The sequence below is a fragment of the Vicugna pacos genome, chromosome 8 (assembly GCF_048564905.1).
Source record: "Vicugna pacos chromosome 8, VicPac4, whole genome shotgun sequence".
Classification (NCBI taxonomy): Eukaryota; Metazoa; Chordata; class Mammalia; order Artiodactyla; family Camelidae; genus Vicugna; species Vicugna pacos.
The window spans coordinates 48,965,583-48,978,038 of NC_132994.1; the positions used below are offsets into that span (position 1 = coordinate 48,965,583).

The 12,456-nt window shown below is 33.5% G+C and overlaps 1 protein-coding gene across 1 annotated transcript in view; it reads left to right on the forward strand.

Moving 5' to 3' along the window:
- LAMA2 (laminin subunit alpha 2) overlaps window positions 1-12,456 on the forward strand; it is a 518,385-nt gene that overhangs the window by 213,625 nt on the left and 292,304 nt on the right. The window contains exon 11 of the mRNA XM_072965855.1: window positions 11,591-11,731. Within this exon, the coding sequence (XP_072821956.1) occupies window positions 11,591-11,731 (141 nt within the window). The remainder of the gene's footprint in view (window positions 1-11,590; window positions 11,732-12,456) is intronic.

The window sequence follows — 12,456 nt, forward strand, 5'->3', positions numbered from 1 at the left end:
AAATATTAGTGTTGATGTTGACTGTATATTTATTGGGAAAAGAATATCTGAAATATGAAGCTAAATATTAGAATAATTATATAATAAGTATATGTTGTATCAGGGAAATTTAGGTACCTATCTTGGACCACCAAAACAGTAAAACTGTCTACATAAATAGGCAGAAAGTCCACAGTACATGTAAAGAGTTGTCATGTACTGATATATAATACATTAGCTAGACCTAGTACTTTTTATATTAATATTATCTGAAATGAAAACTTGCACTTGTCAACCTACATTGTGTAGTAGTCTGTGGGTGATCACTTTGTAAAGGATGTCACTCTTCTTCATCCTGTGTGTCTTTGGAGGAAATCCTATAGGCTTAGTGCATTTTCTGTAATATTTACCAAATATATTCCCTGTGTGTGCTTTATTCCTTTTCCAAAACTCCACAGAAATCTCTAACCTTTATCACTTGTTCAAATAAAGGACAGGCAAAGCTGAGCTTAAAATGAAAGAGAAATCTCCTGAATGTCTAGAATAAAGGAAATCAAACTGAGAAAAAGAAAGGAAGTGTTTTTATAGACATACTATTCATTGAAAGGAGATGCCGGGTATTTGCAAGGAAAGAGTAACAAACACACGAGGGAGGTAGGCTACATTTATTTTCTTTGATAAATGCAGCCAGAAAGTCTAGAACAGGAGAGTTGTAGCCATTAGCAGAGCTCCAAGGGAAAGTTCCTTGAGCCATCACCTGCTCTCTGCCTGCCTCAACATTGTACCAAGAGTGATTGTAATCCTAATAAGAAAATTCCTCCTACAAAGTCACTTGAAGGAGAATGAAAAATTAAGTAAGCATCATTAAAAGAGTTACCTTTCAACTAAGTGATATTTTAAATAGATGGCTATAAACTCTTATAAACTAGATTTTTTTAGGGTAACACTTAACAGAAAGCAAGTGTTATCAAATATCTACATAATTTTAAAAATCGTGAATTATATGCATGTTTCACAAAAACATTATTTGACATAGAAATGTCAGCTGATTATTCAAAACAACATAGATCAGAATGCCATTTAACAGGCTAAGCTTTATTGACAAGCTAAGATACTAGAGAGTTAAATTCAAATAAATGACATCTATATAAGCGTTCATCTCCAAAATGTGTACTAACCAGTAAACATTTGCATGTGTATTATTTTACACTATAATATGTAATAGTTTTCCATAATTTTCATCAGAAGGAAGTAACTTACGAAAGTTTGTGAACATTTTAAGAAAGTACTTTGTCATAAAGTCTTGGGACGAAATTTATTTCTATTAAAAATTTTAAATGACTAATGTTCTAGTAAAATGCTGTACTGTGAAAAATGGACACCAGTCCCATTTCTGCCATTTTAAATACAAGTATTCCGGATAGAACAGAGGAAATAAATTTGTAATCATGTAGATTCAGGAAAGAAAGGAAATTTCCTAGATGTCAGACCAAAGAACAAAGCCTAAGTTAAGCATAAACGTAAGCAAAACTGTGCAACTGAAATCATGGGGTACGGGATGGGAGGTGATCTTAGTCCTAAGATGAGGATTAAAGTTTAGAGTTTTAATGGCTTCTCTAAGACAACGCTAGGATTTGGACTCAAATAGGGAAATTGAAACTGAATTCACTTAAGCTTGAACTCTAGAAATGCCCCCGGCAGTGAAACAAACAGGCACTTGTAAATTCCACCTGCAAACTGGGAGTAGCAGCTAGGAAACATTCTCTTTCCTTTGGGGCTCTAGGTGGGTAGAAATTAGTGCACTGTCAAATCTTCAAACTTATGTGCCACATGGGAATGGCATTGGTTTTATTGTCCCTTTATGTGCTGGAATTCTTCAACAAGTCAGGCAAATGATATTTCCACAGGAAAGAAACTATAGCCTCAACTGACTATGAACCCACCATAAAGCATAAAGCAGTATACTGCACAAAAGGAAAATAACTACAAAACGAAACCAGAAGCCACAAGAGTCAGAATATTTGTACACCAAGAATTGGAAAGAATAGGATAGTCAGAAAAAAATGTATAACCTAAAAAATATGAAAGCATAATTTATAATATCAATCACAGAAATAAAATATATAGAAAATGTATAGTCATAAAACATGATTGGAAAATAAAAGAATAAAGAACAAATACGAAAAAGTAACACAAAGTAGGGCACTATATTAAAAGAATGAGCAGGTTTGGAAAAAAGTCAATATAATTTACTGCTAGAAATAAAAAATATATTTAGTCATTGAAATTTAAAATTCAGTGAATGAGTTGAACGAGAGATTAGAAACTGCTGGATAGAAAATCAGAAACATAGACCCAAGGAACTTACTTATAAATTGTTGTATGGATGTAAAGAGATAAAAATATGAGATGCTGAGTTGCGTGGCTGATAGATGATAAAATGTAACATTATTCTAGCAGCAGTTGCCAAAGAAGAGATTATATGAAACTGAGGAGAAACAATATTCAAGAAATAATGGAGTAAAGAATTATGAAGAATTAAAGAAAATTATATATCCTCAGTTTGAAGAAGATAAAAAAATCCATCCCCAGTATTTATAGTAGAAAACTTACCCAGCAGTCAAGACAAAGATAAAAATAGTAAGGCTAGAGACAAATATCAGATTATTGTGTTTACACTAGCAGTTCAACTTCATTGAAAAAACTGCCCAGTGAGATGTGTAATTTAGTAAGAAGAATATTGAACCCAGAAGAGTCCCAATGGATTTCAGAGTACAAGAATCAGTCTATAAAAAGCAGCAGCATTTATATGTACTAGAGATAACCAATTAGGAAATGTAATAAATATATTTAGAACAGTAATAAAACTATGTGGTACCTGGAAATAAATGTTCTCAAGTAGTTCTCAAATGTTCTCAATTATCTCAAGAGATAATTTTTTAAAGATTATGACATATCATAAAATTATATTTTAAATGGGTAGATAGCTGCTAATATCAAGTGCTGGTGAAAATCTGGGGTAATGGAAATATTTACTGCTCCTGTTAGTAGGATGAATTAGTACCACAATGTAGGAGACCATTATGGCATTATGTAGTATCACTGAAGATGTTAAAAGCCTGTCAGCCAGCAACTCTGTATCTAGGCATTTACCCTAAAGAAACTTTTACAATATGTACAATGAAGCTTATAAAAGATGTTCAAAATAGACCACTTGTTATAATAAAAATTATAAACAATCTAAATATCCATAAATAAGAAAAATAAATTATAATATATTCATATAATCTGATACAAGAAGCAACTTAAATAAGTGAAATAGGTCTTACATGTAAAAACACTGACAAATTAACTTCAGGTGAAGTGAAGAAAACAAATGCCATTATGTTATCATTTATGTACATTCTATGAACACACACACACATATAAATTAAAAAATGTAAATACACTGATATGATGTGTACTAATTTCAGAATACTAGTTAACTCTAGAGACAGACCAAAAGGAATAGGATGGAAGTGAAGTGAGATTCAAATGTGCTTAAGTTTTATTTCTTTAAAAATATAGCTAAAGCACACATGGGGAAATGTTCATACATTTTACCTCTAGGTTGTGGGTAATGGATGATTATGATATTACATGTACTTTTCTGGTGCTTTAAAATAATTCCAAATTTAAAATTTATTTAATTGAAAGAAAAAAGGATTTCTTGAGGTGAATAAAATTTTTACTTAATACAATATCAACTACTTTTATCATTACACAAAAGATTTTCTGTATATCTTTGTTTAGATAATGATATTATTGAATGTTATCCTCATTATATTTCAAAACATGAAAACAGTGCAGCTCAAGACTCAAAAATATTTATTAATTTTAATGCATTATTAAAAAATTTTAAATTTCTCTCTCTTCTGGTAAGTTACAAGAGACAAGCCAATCTCAGATATATGCCAAGTCAATTAAATGTAAATACTATTTGACTCTTGATATTTGTTTATTTTAAGTACAACGTGCTAGAAATTGGCTCTTTTGAAGTTGGGTGTCATGTTATCTGCTCAAAGTCAGTTGGATTATAGGCTCTGATAAATAATATAACTAGACCTTGATCTAGGTAGGAACATGTACTTTTATTTTTGTCAAAGTCTTATGATAGAAAGATAAATAGTGAAATAAAAGACTAGAAGTCAAAGTCTGTATTTTCATCTTGATTTGCTTTGGGTTTTTTATTGCACTCTACAGTAAGTCCTTACTGGCGCAGAAAATTATGTGATCTGACCTTGGTTTCTCTCTCCAGAATGTTCTTGAGCTTTAGCCACTGTCTTCCAGTCTTGTTTAATTTCTTGAGTCACCAAGTTCTTTCTAATTCTGGAATTTTGCAGATTTTATTCAGACTGCTTGGAAAACCTCACTCTGACATTTTGCCTTTGCTTAGCTAGGCGGTTTTCAAGGCTAGTTCCACTTTGCAAAGCCATCCTTGCTCACCCAATATAAATCATTCTCCTGCCATAGTCACTTGACACCTTTTTCTTTTCCTTTATGATCTTTTCACATTTTGCAATCCATTTAATGTTTATCTCACCTGTGATGACATTGATTCTATATATTTTATTCATCATTGAAAAATACAAAGATAACATAGTGACTCATGCATAAAAAAGAAGGAAAGAAGAAAAGTAAAAATAGTGTGAAACTTTGACAGTTGCTTAAACTGACTGATTCACATTTCTTAGTCTGTGAAATGATATTAAATCTTTCCCACCTAGCTCTCAGTAGGTGTAATTATAATGTTGAAGCCCTGTGCCAATATAAAGTATAATCATAAATACCTGCTAGATTAATTTTTTGTTTATTTGTATATTTTTTAAAAGTAGAGGTAAGTTTCCATTCTTTTCCCCACTGGGATTTTTATGGTGTGTGCTCACATTTTATTGGTTTGAGTTTCCCTCTTTTCCATTTATATACAGGAATGATTACCTCATTAACTCATTAGGCTCGAACCCTGGGCATTTTTACCAAAGACATTCAATTTGTATATCTCATCCAAAATCTAAATTATAGATGTAAAATTTTTAGTATTAAAAGTACGTGCCAGAGTTTATCTCTTGCAACAGCTACAGTTTCAAAAATATTATGTTAATCAGATTATTTTTAATACTGAAAGCTAAGGTTGTGAGAAAGTGAGAACTAATTTTCATTTGTTTTCTTCTCTCTGTCTTTCTAACCCACCAGCTATTTATTACATAGCCTCGGAACACTGTATTTAAAGAGTAAACATTCAACAAATACTACTTATTACCTAATTATCCTTTTGTTAACTTCTTTTAATACTAGGGATGTATTAGAATGAAGGCCATAACAGAGGAAGATTTGTAATTGACTACAAACACGCCAACAAACAGGCATGACTGCAAAATTTCTGAAGCAATTATCACAAAAATAACTTAAATGTCACGAGATATTTCTGGTACCTTTGTCAGTAGAATTCCCAGTTGGCCAACCATCGTAGTTAAACATGTACTACTGCAGTTGTTCCTAATTTATTAGAAGGCAGCTTCATGAGAAAGAATACAGGGAAACGACTGTGACTCTATTTCTCTAGAGAGAACCTGTGCTGAGGAAACTATAGCAAAAAGAAAACTGATGTCAACCCAACGCTATCTGACTTCAAGAAAAAGGAACCTAGTCAGATTTTTCTACTGCAGCTTTGTTTTTAGGGAAAAGGAGCATCAAAGAAAAAAAAAGGCAGTTATTATAATTTTTTGTAGGGTAGGCCACAAAATACCTAATTAGATACTCAGCTAAATATGTTCAACAGAAATATGTGTCCAAAACACACATTTGTCCCTGTGGGGATGAAAATTGGTTCCTGAGGGACAAAAGTATCATATTCATTTTATGTATAAGGCAAACATACTCATACAGTGCATCAGCATATACAGTATATCTGTAGAATTAAAATTTCACAGTAGGAATCATTACGAAAAAAATGACTACAGAGGCTCCTTAGGGACATGATAATGAAAACTAGGTTGAGAAACACTGGTCTAAAGTGACACTTTTTATTATCGCAATATATAAGACAATAAAAATACTTATTACATGGGTTAATTTTTGACAATGGAAAAATAATGACTTTTGTTTGTTCCTATTTAACTTTTGTTAATATAGCCAACTGGAGTCATGGTTTAGAAACTAGGAGACAAAAGTATTCATTTTTAGGAAAGTATGGTGGTATAAGGGAATGTTTGTCTCTAGAGTGGAAGTCTGGAGCATTCTGGAAATTACCAACTTCATAGGCTTATGTGTAAAAATAATTATTAAATTTGCAAATTAGAAAGAAGCACTATTGAACTCTAAATAAATAAAATATTAAAATTACTGGATTGATGAGAGCTACCCATTTGAAATGCTGAGAGAGAGAACAGATTGGACCCCATATTGTTTAGATAAACAGTTAAAATGACTTTTAAAATTTTTATTATATCATATGTTAACAACACTTTTGAAAGTGGTTCCATACTAAGAAGTGATAGAATAACAGCTAAAAGAGAGAGAAATCTCATGACTAAAATAATGTTTGGGTTAGAAGTTGCAGACTCTCGCCTTCATTATTAGGCATTTAGAATCAGTTATTTTCACTTCTGTGCTTTAGAGACTGAGTTGGATGGTGACAAGTTATATGATAAGGTATTTGCCTTTAAAGACCTTAACAACATAAATGGTAAGAAAAGAACAACAACAATAGTTTTACTGTTTGGATTTGATTGATTTAAATGACCTTTGGTAGGCAATCTTACATCTGTAAACATACCAATTAAGAGAACAGTGCTGCAGTGGCCTATTTTAATCCTATCACGCAAACTTTGGGATAACATCTTTTTCTCTCAACCTTGTGGCTGAGCTGTCTTATTTTCCTTCAGGGAGTTGGAGCACTTTGGTGATAAATCTGGTGTTAGATCCAGAGCATGTACTCAGTATCCCTCTTAGGGCAGTAACTTCTTACTGCACCGTGTTATACTTATTTGTCCATACTCTTACTTTCTTTGCTATAACACTCTTGAGAGCATTTTTTTATATCCCCTCTGGCATTTCATGTAATGCCTTGTATGCAATAGCTCAGCTATGATTCGATGAATGAATAACAGTAGAGACTAAAGAAACTATGAGAAATAATATACAGAGCATTTTTTAATAATTTGATATTGATAGTAAAGAAAATTAAAGTATTCAAATAACCTACCCATAAAGCAAATGGTTCATTCTCATTCTCAAGCTGAAAAAGAATTAGGAATACAATCAGAGACTGCTTCATAGGTGACAGTTGTTGATAAGTCACAGATAAGTTTTGAGAAAGTATTTATACTCCTGGAAACCCATAGAAAGAATTGAGACCCAAGCTGCCAGGATGGTGTGTTTTAGCAGACTACTAGAAGGTGGGGGACCTCTGTCTCTGTGAAGGTACAATGAAAGTCCTGGAACACCATGCTTCTGTGTTTGAATCACACCACTCTAAAACATCTAAAATATGTTAAATATTAAACTGTACTGTTCTCTAGTTATCATTGTTTTAAAACAAATATATTTTAAGAGAACTCTAGAAACACAATCCTTAAATAAGAAATTTCTTATATATATACTCTCTCAAGGGAAATTAGGAAATGAAAAAGGAAGTAGAACCTGATATAACTAATTAATTCTATACATATTGACACATGTCCAGAAAGCAGAGTTTTGGTGAGTTAATAAGATGTTCTCCCCAATTCTTCATTTTCCTACCAGCCTCAAAATGCTCTTTAACCAGTCCATAAGGACACGCATATAAGTAAGTATGCTATCCACCATATTTATTATTTAGTGTTGGCTTAATATTTGACTATGGTAGACCTTGAGAAAAATCAGAACCAAGAACATTTGAATTGAATGACCCTAGCTCAATCTGATTAGAAGCTATACTTACTAAAGAAAAAGCATGATATAGACTCCAGACTAAAAAGGTGGGAGTCTAGAAACTTAAAGTTGTGGCTTTAAGCTCACATGCTATACAATATTACATAAGGTCTATGTCAATCTTACAACAGTTGATAACTGCTTGTGAAGAGGGTTGAAGTAAATTGAGTGTGGGAGGTAGAATAGGATTGGCTTAAGGACCTGCAGCAGCATCTAAAATATTTTGACTCAAAGATTTGTCACAATAAGCAAAGTAAAACTGCTCCTTGGCTAATTTGTTTTTGTAGGTGTAGACATCCTATTATCTTTACCATGGTGTGTTGGAGGGACCCAAGACCACATTCATTTTCAATGATTCTCTAAAAGGACTCAGAACTCTGAAAAACTGTTACACTGATGGTTGTAGTTTATTACTATGAAAGGATACAGATTAACATAAGCAAACATTAGAGGTACATAGGGAAGAATCCTGGAGAGACCAAGCACAAACTTCCAGTTTTCCTCTCCCAGTAGAGTCACACAGGAGTGGTTAATTCTCCTAGCAACAATGTGTAACAACTCGTAGGGTATTGCCAACCAGGAAAACTTGGTGTCCAGGTTTTTTATCAGGGGTGAGTTAAACAGATATGGAGTACTCATATGACTGAAGTTGTCTACTCATCTCCAGTACCCCCAGAGACCAAACTGATACAGGTAAATAAAGCTAGCCATTAATCATAAATCACATCATTAGCATAAAATATCTAGTGTGACTCTTGGTTTCGCATATAAGTAAGTATGCTATCCACCATATTTATTATTTAGTGTTGGCTTAATATTTGACTATGGTAGACCTTGAGAAAAATCAGAACCAAGAACATTTGAATTGAATGACCCTAGCTCAATCTGATTAGAAGCTATATTTGCTAAAGAAAAAGCATGGTATAGACATGGTATACAAAGACACTCTAATCAGGCAAGATATTACAAGGGTTTACAGGTTACCTCTCAGGAGCTGGTCAAGTGACAGTCTTCAATTTAGAATGTGTAGCCTTTGAGTACTCCAAGCCCACTGAACTAACCCTTTACTGCATCATATAGTATTGAAAGATTTCTTTGTTACAGAGTCTCACATTTCATGAACATGTTACCTGCTATTGCCAGCTTAAGGGACTCAAGTATAGTTCTGTTGATTTATCTCCTGCTCAATAACTTTTAATGATTAGTCAATTCCTAAGGGACAAGACCCATATCTCTTAGGGTAACCTTAAAATATGTACTATGAGGTCAGGGGCCCTGGAACCTAAGTACCAAATGAAGTTTCTAGCATACAGGAAATAAATATTCAGTACATTTGTTTTGAAAGAGTAAATAATGAATGGACATGCTATTCTTGAATTATTTCTTATTCCCAATATCTTTGCTAACATAGGTCTCTATTCAGTCTCCTCCAACAGGTCGAATTTTTACACCATGCTCCAAGGTCTAGGTCAAATTCCACTTCTGTCATAAAGCCTTCTGAAGCCTTCATAGCAGAACCTAGCCCTTTCTCCCCTGTGTTCCCAGAATTAGTTTCTGAGATGCACTTTTCATGTTCCACCTTGAAGTATAGTTGCTTGTAAATGTGTCCTTGTACCCAACTCTAGATGTTGGCTTTTAAAGACAGAGACCTTGACTCACACATCTTTATAGTCCCTAAAATTTCTACCCTAATGTGATTCTTCAGTTTATTAAATTAAGTTGAATATGGCAATTATTTAATCATAATTTCTTCAGGGTTATGTTACCAGGCGAAAATGTAACTAATGTCTAAAAGTTACTAATTGTTGAATTTAGTCTGAATCTCAGAAAAGTGGTATTACAAGCTTTCAAATTAGAGTAAATGAAAGATTAGACCAAGCACATAAGAACACAGTGTACCAGGACAGCTGTACTGTGTTCTCAACAGGATAAGCTAAATTATAATTATTATAGATATGTTTCATCTTTCCTGCCTGTGCACTTTTCTGAAGATGCTCTCAACTTCAGGGTTTTGGGGATTCATCACCATAGGTCTGAAATTAGTTTGATTAGTTTTGCTGACATCTAGCATCTCAAAAAATCTGAAATTTACCTTAGAAATAAAAACTAGCAAGAATATCAGTGGCAGTCATTCAATTTGTGTACATACTAGGATACTAAATTATGACATGTGAAATGGGTCTAGAGACATCTCTTTGTTTAGGCTCCAGACAATGTGGAAATGGTTGAGGTTGTAAATAGGTCATAGGAATTAAGAGTTCAAAAGTAAATTTCAAATGAATTATTCTCTTGGATACAAGGAGAACTTCCTTATTTGTTCATTCTTACAAGTTTCTGTATTTTTTCATGATATTGTTCTCTCCTCTTCTACTTTCCCCCTATGTTCTCAGATTTTATCACTCTTATCTTCTGCTCAATCTTAGTTTATTCAAAAATGTTTTTATGAAACATCTACTAGGTGCATAGCACTTCTTTATGCATGCAAAACACGACTACCAAGAGATTCATTTAAACTTAATAAAGTTTCATTAAGTTAGTACCCCGTGTTGTACCAGGAACCCTGTCATTTCCTGGTACTTTAAAGGTAAGACAGGGTTTCTACCTCTGAATAGATTATGGTATATAGCCAGAGAGAATAATCTTAGAAGATAGAGCAATACTTTTTGTGGTTATAATAGAGCAATGTATAAAGGGCTATGGTAACACCCTTGAGAGACAAATTAGTTTTTTAAGGAAAAGGAAAGCTTCAGAGTTGAAGTAGTAAGTGAATTCAAGGAAAAGGGAATGTGGAGCAAATTCATGTGTAAGAAATATTGAGAATCTGTTTCCTGGGAGGTAGGGAACTTTCATTTAGACATTGGTCAAGATTAACCATTCTTTAAATTGAGAGATTACACCCTTCCCAGTTTTTCATCATATAGTCAGCTTTCCCTGGCTTGAATCCACATTATAGGTCTACCTATAAACAAATAATTTTTCAGTATATTGAGCCTAGGATTAATGAAACCAATCTGGAGAGCAGTCACCGAATGAGAATTATTTTTCCTATAATATTGCTATATAATTAACTGGCTATACCAATGTGTTGGAGGAAACACTGTGAAAATTGACCAGGGAAAACTTTCCTCCTTTTCTACTGCGTCTCAACAGGGAAATAATATGACTGTTTGCTCCAGTTTCTCTACTGGTCAGGTTCTTATGCTTGCTTCAAAGACATGTATTTTTCATATTTTAATGTGAAAAGTATTTTACCATCTGCATAATACCAATGTTCTATTACACATCCATGTATTAGCATAATATCTTTCATTTAATCATTTATCATGCATTCTAAGAGGAAGAAGTTCCACAACATAGAACAGTAAGCAGTAAACTAAAAGTCTTATTTATTGCTGTATTTATCATGACATTTACTCTAGACTCTTGACATCGATGAAGGTCAAATTGTAACTTTTACTGCGGTAGGTTAGAATCCAATATTCTTTCCTGTCAGTGTGATTAGGACAGGATATAGCTTAATAAGAAGCTTTTGAGAAGCTTTTTAAAATATCATTATACTTTAAATAAGGTGGAGAGGTAAAATGAAGAATATATGGCATATATTTTTCTTCAACAGAAATAGAGAAAATTCTCCATTTTGAATCCACCTCTCTATTTACAGGAAAATGTCGAAGGAGGAGACTGTAGCCGCTGCAAATCCGGCTTCTTCAATTTGCAAGAGGATAATCACAAGGGTTGTGATGAGTGTTTTTGTTCAGGGCTTTCCAACAGATGTCAGAGCTCCTACTGGACCTACGGCAACGTAAGCAACAGCCTTTGACTCCTGCGTCTGCTCCACGGGGCTTCTTGCTATTGTTGTCCTTCTGTAAGAAACCAAAAAAGTTGTTCTTTCTTGTAGTGAGCTTCTACTTAAAGGTATCATGAAGAGGTGATGGGATTTTCTTTCAAATGCTATTTGTGTCTCTTTGACAAAAGCCTTTAAGGTTTTGTTGGTACCAGTGTGTAGACTGGAACCTCTTGGAGTAAGCCAACACCATCCTTTTCAGTATCCATGACTAGTAGGTGAAGTGGTGATGGAGTTAATGTTGTTTTAGCCTCAAGGGATTCAACAGAAAAAAACATCAGATTGTGATATGAATTACGTATTTCACTCACCAGTGTTTTTGGTACACACCTTAAGAAGAACTCCTTTAACATCTATATACGTCATACATATTACCCACCAGCCTTTAGTTGCCAGGACCCCTTCTTTGTTAAAAGGACACAGTAAATTTGAACAATACCTTTATTCTTAATTGATTTCAAAAGGTTTAAATTATGACCTGTTTAGTAGTTACTGGTGTATTCCTCCTCTAAAATAAACATAAACATGTTTACCTTCCTTCCTCTACTGCCTATCACACTCCCACTGCCTTTTCAACCCTTCACAGATGGTAGTTTGTCTCCTTTATAGAAGAAGTAAGAGAGGAGAATGAGAGCTTTGGGGAATTTCGAATAGCTTGCTTGACAGCACTTAAGGGTACAGGG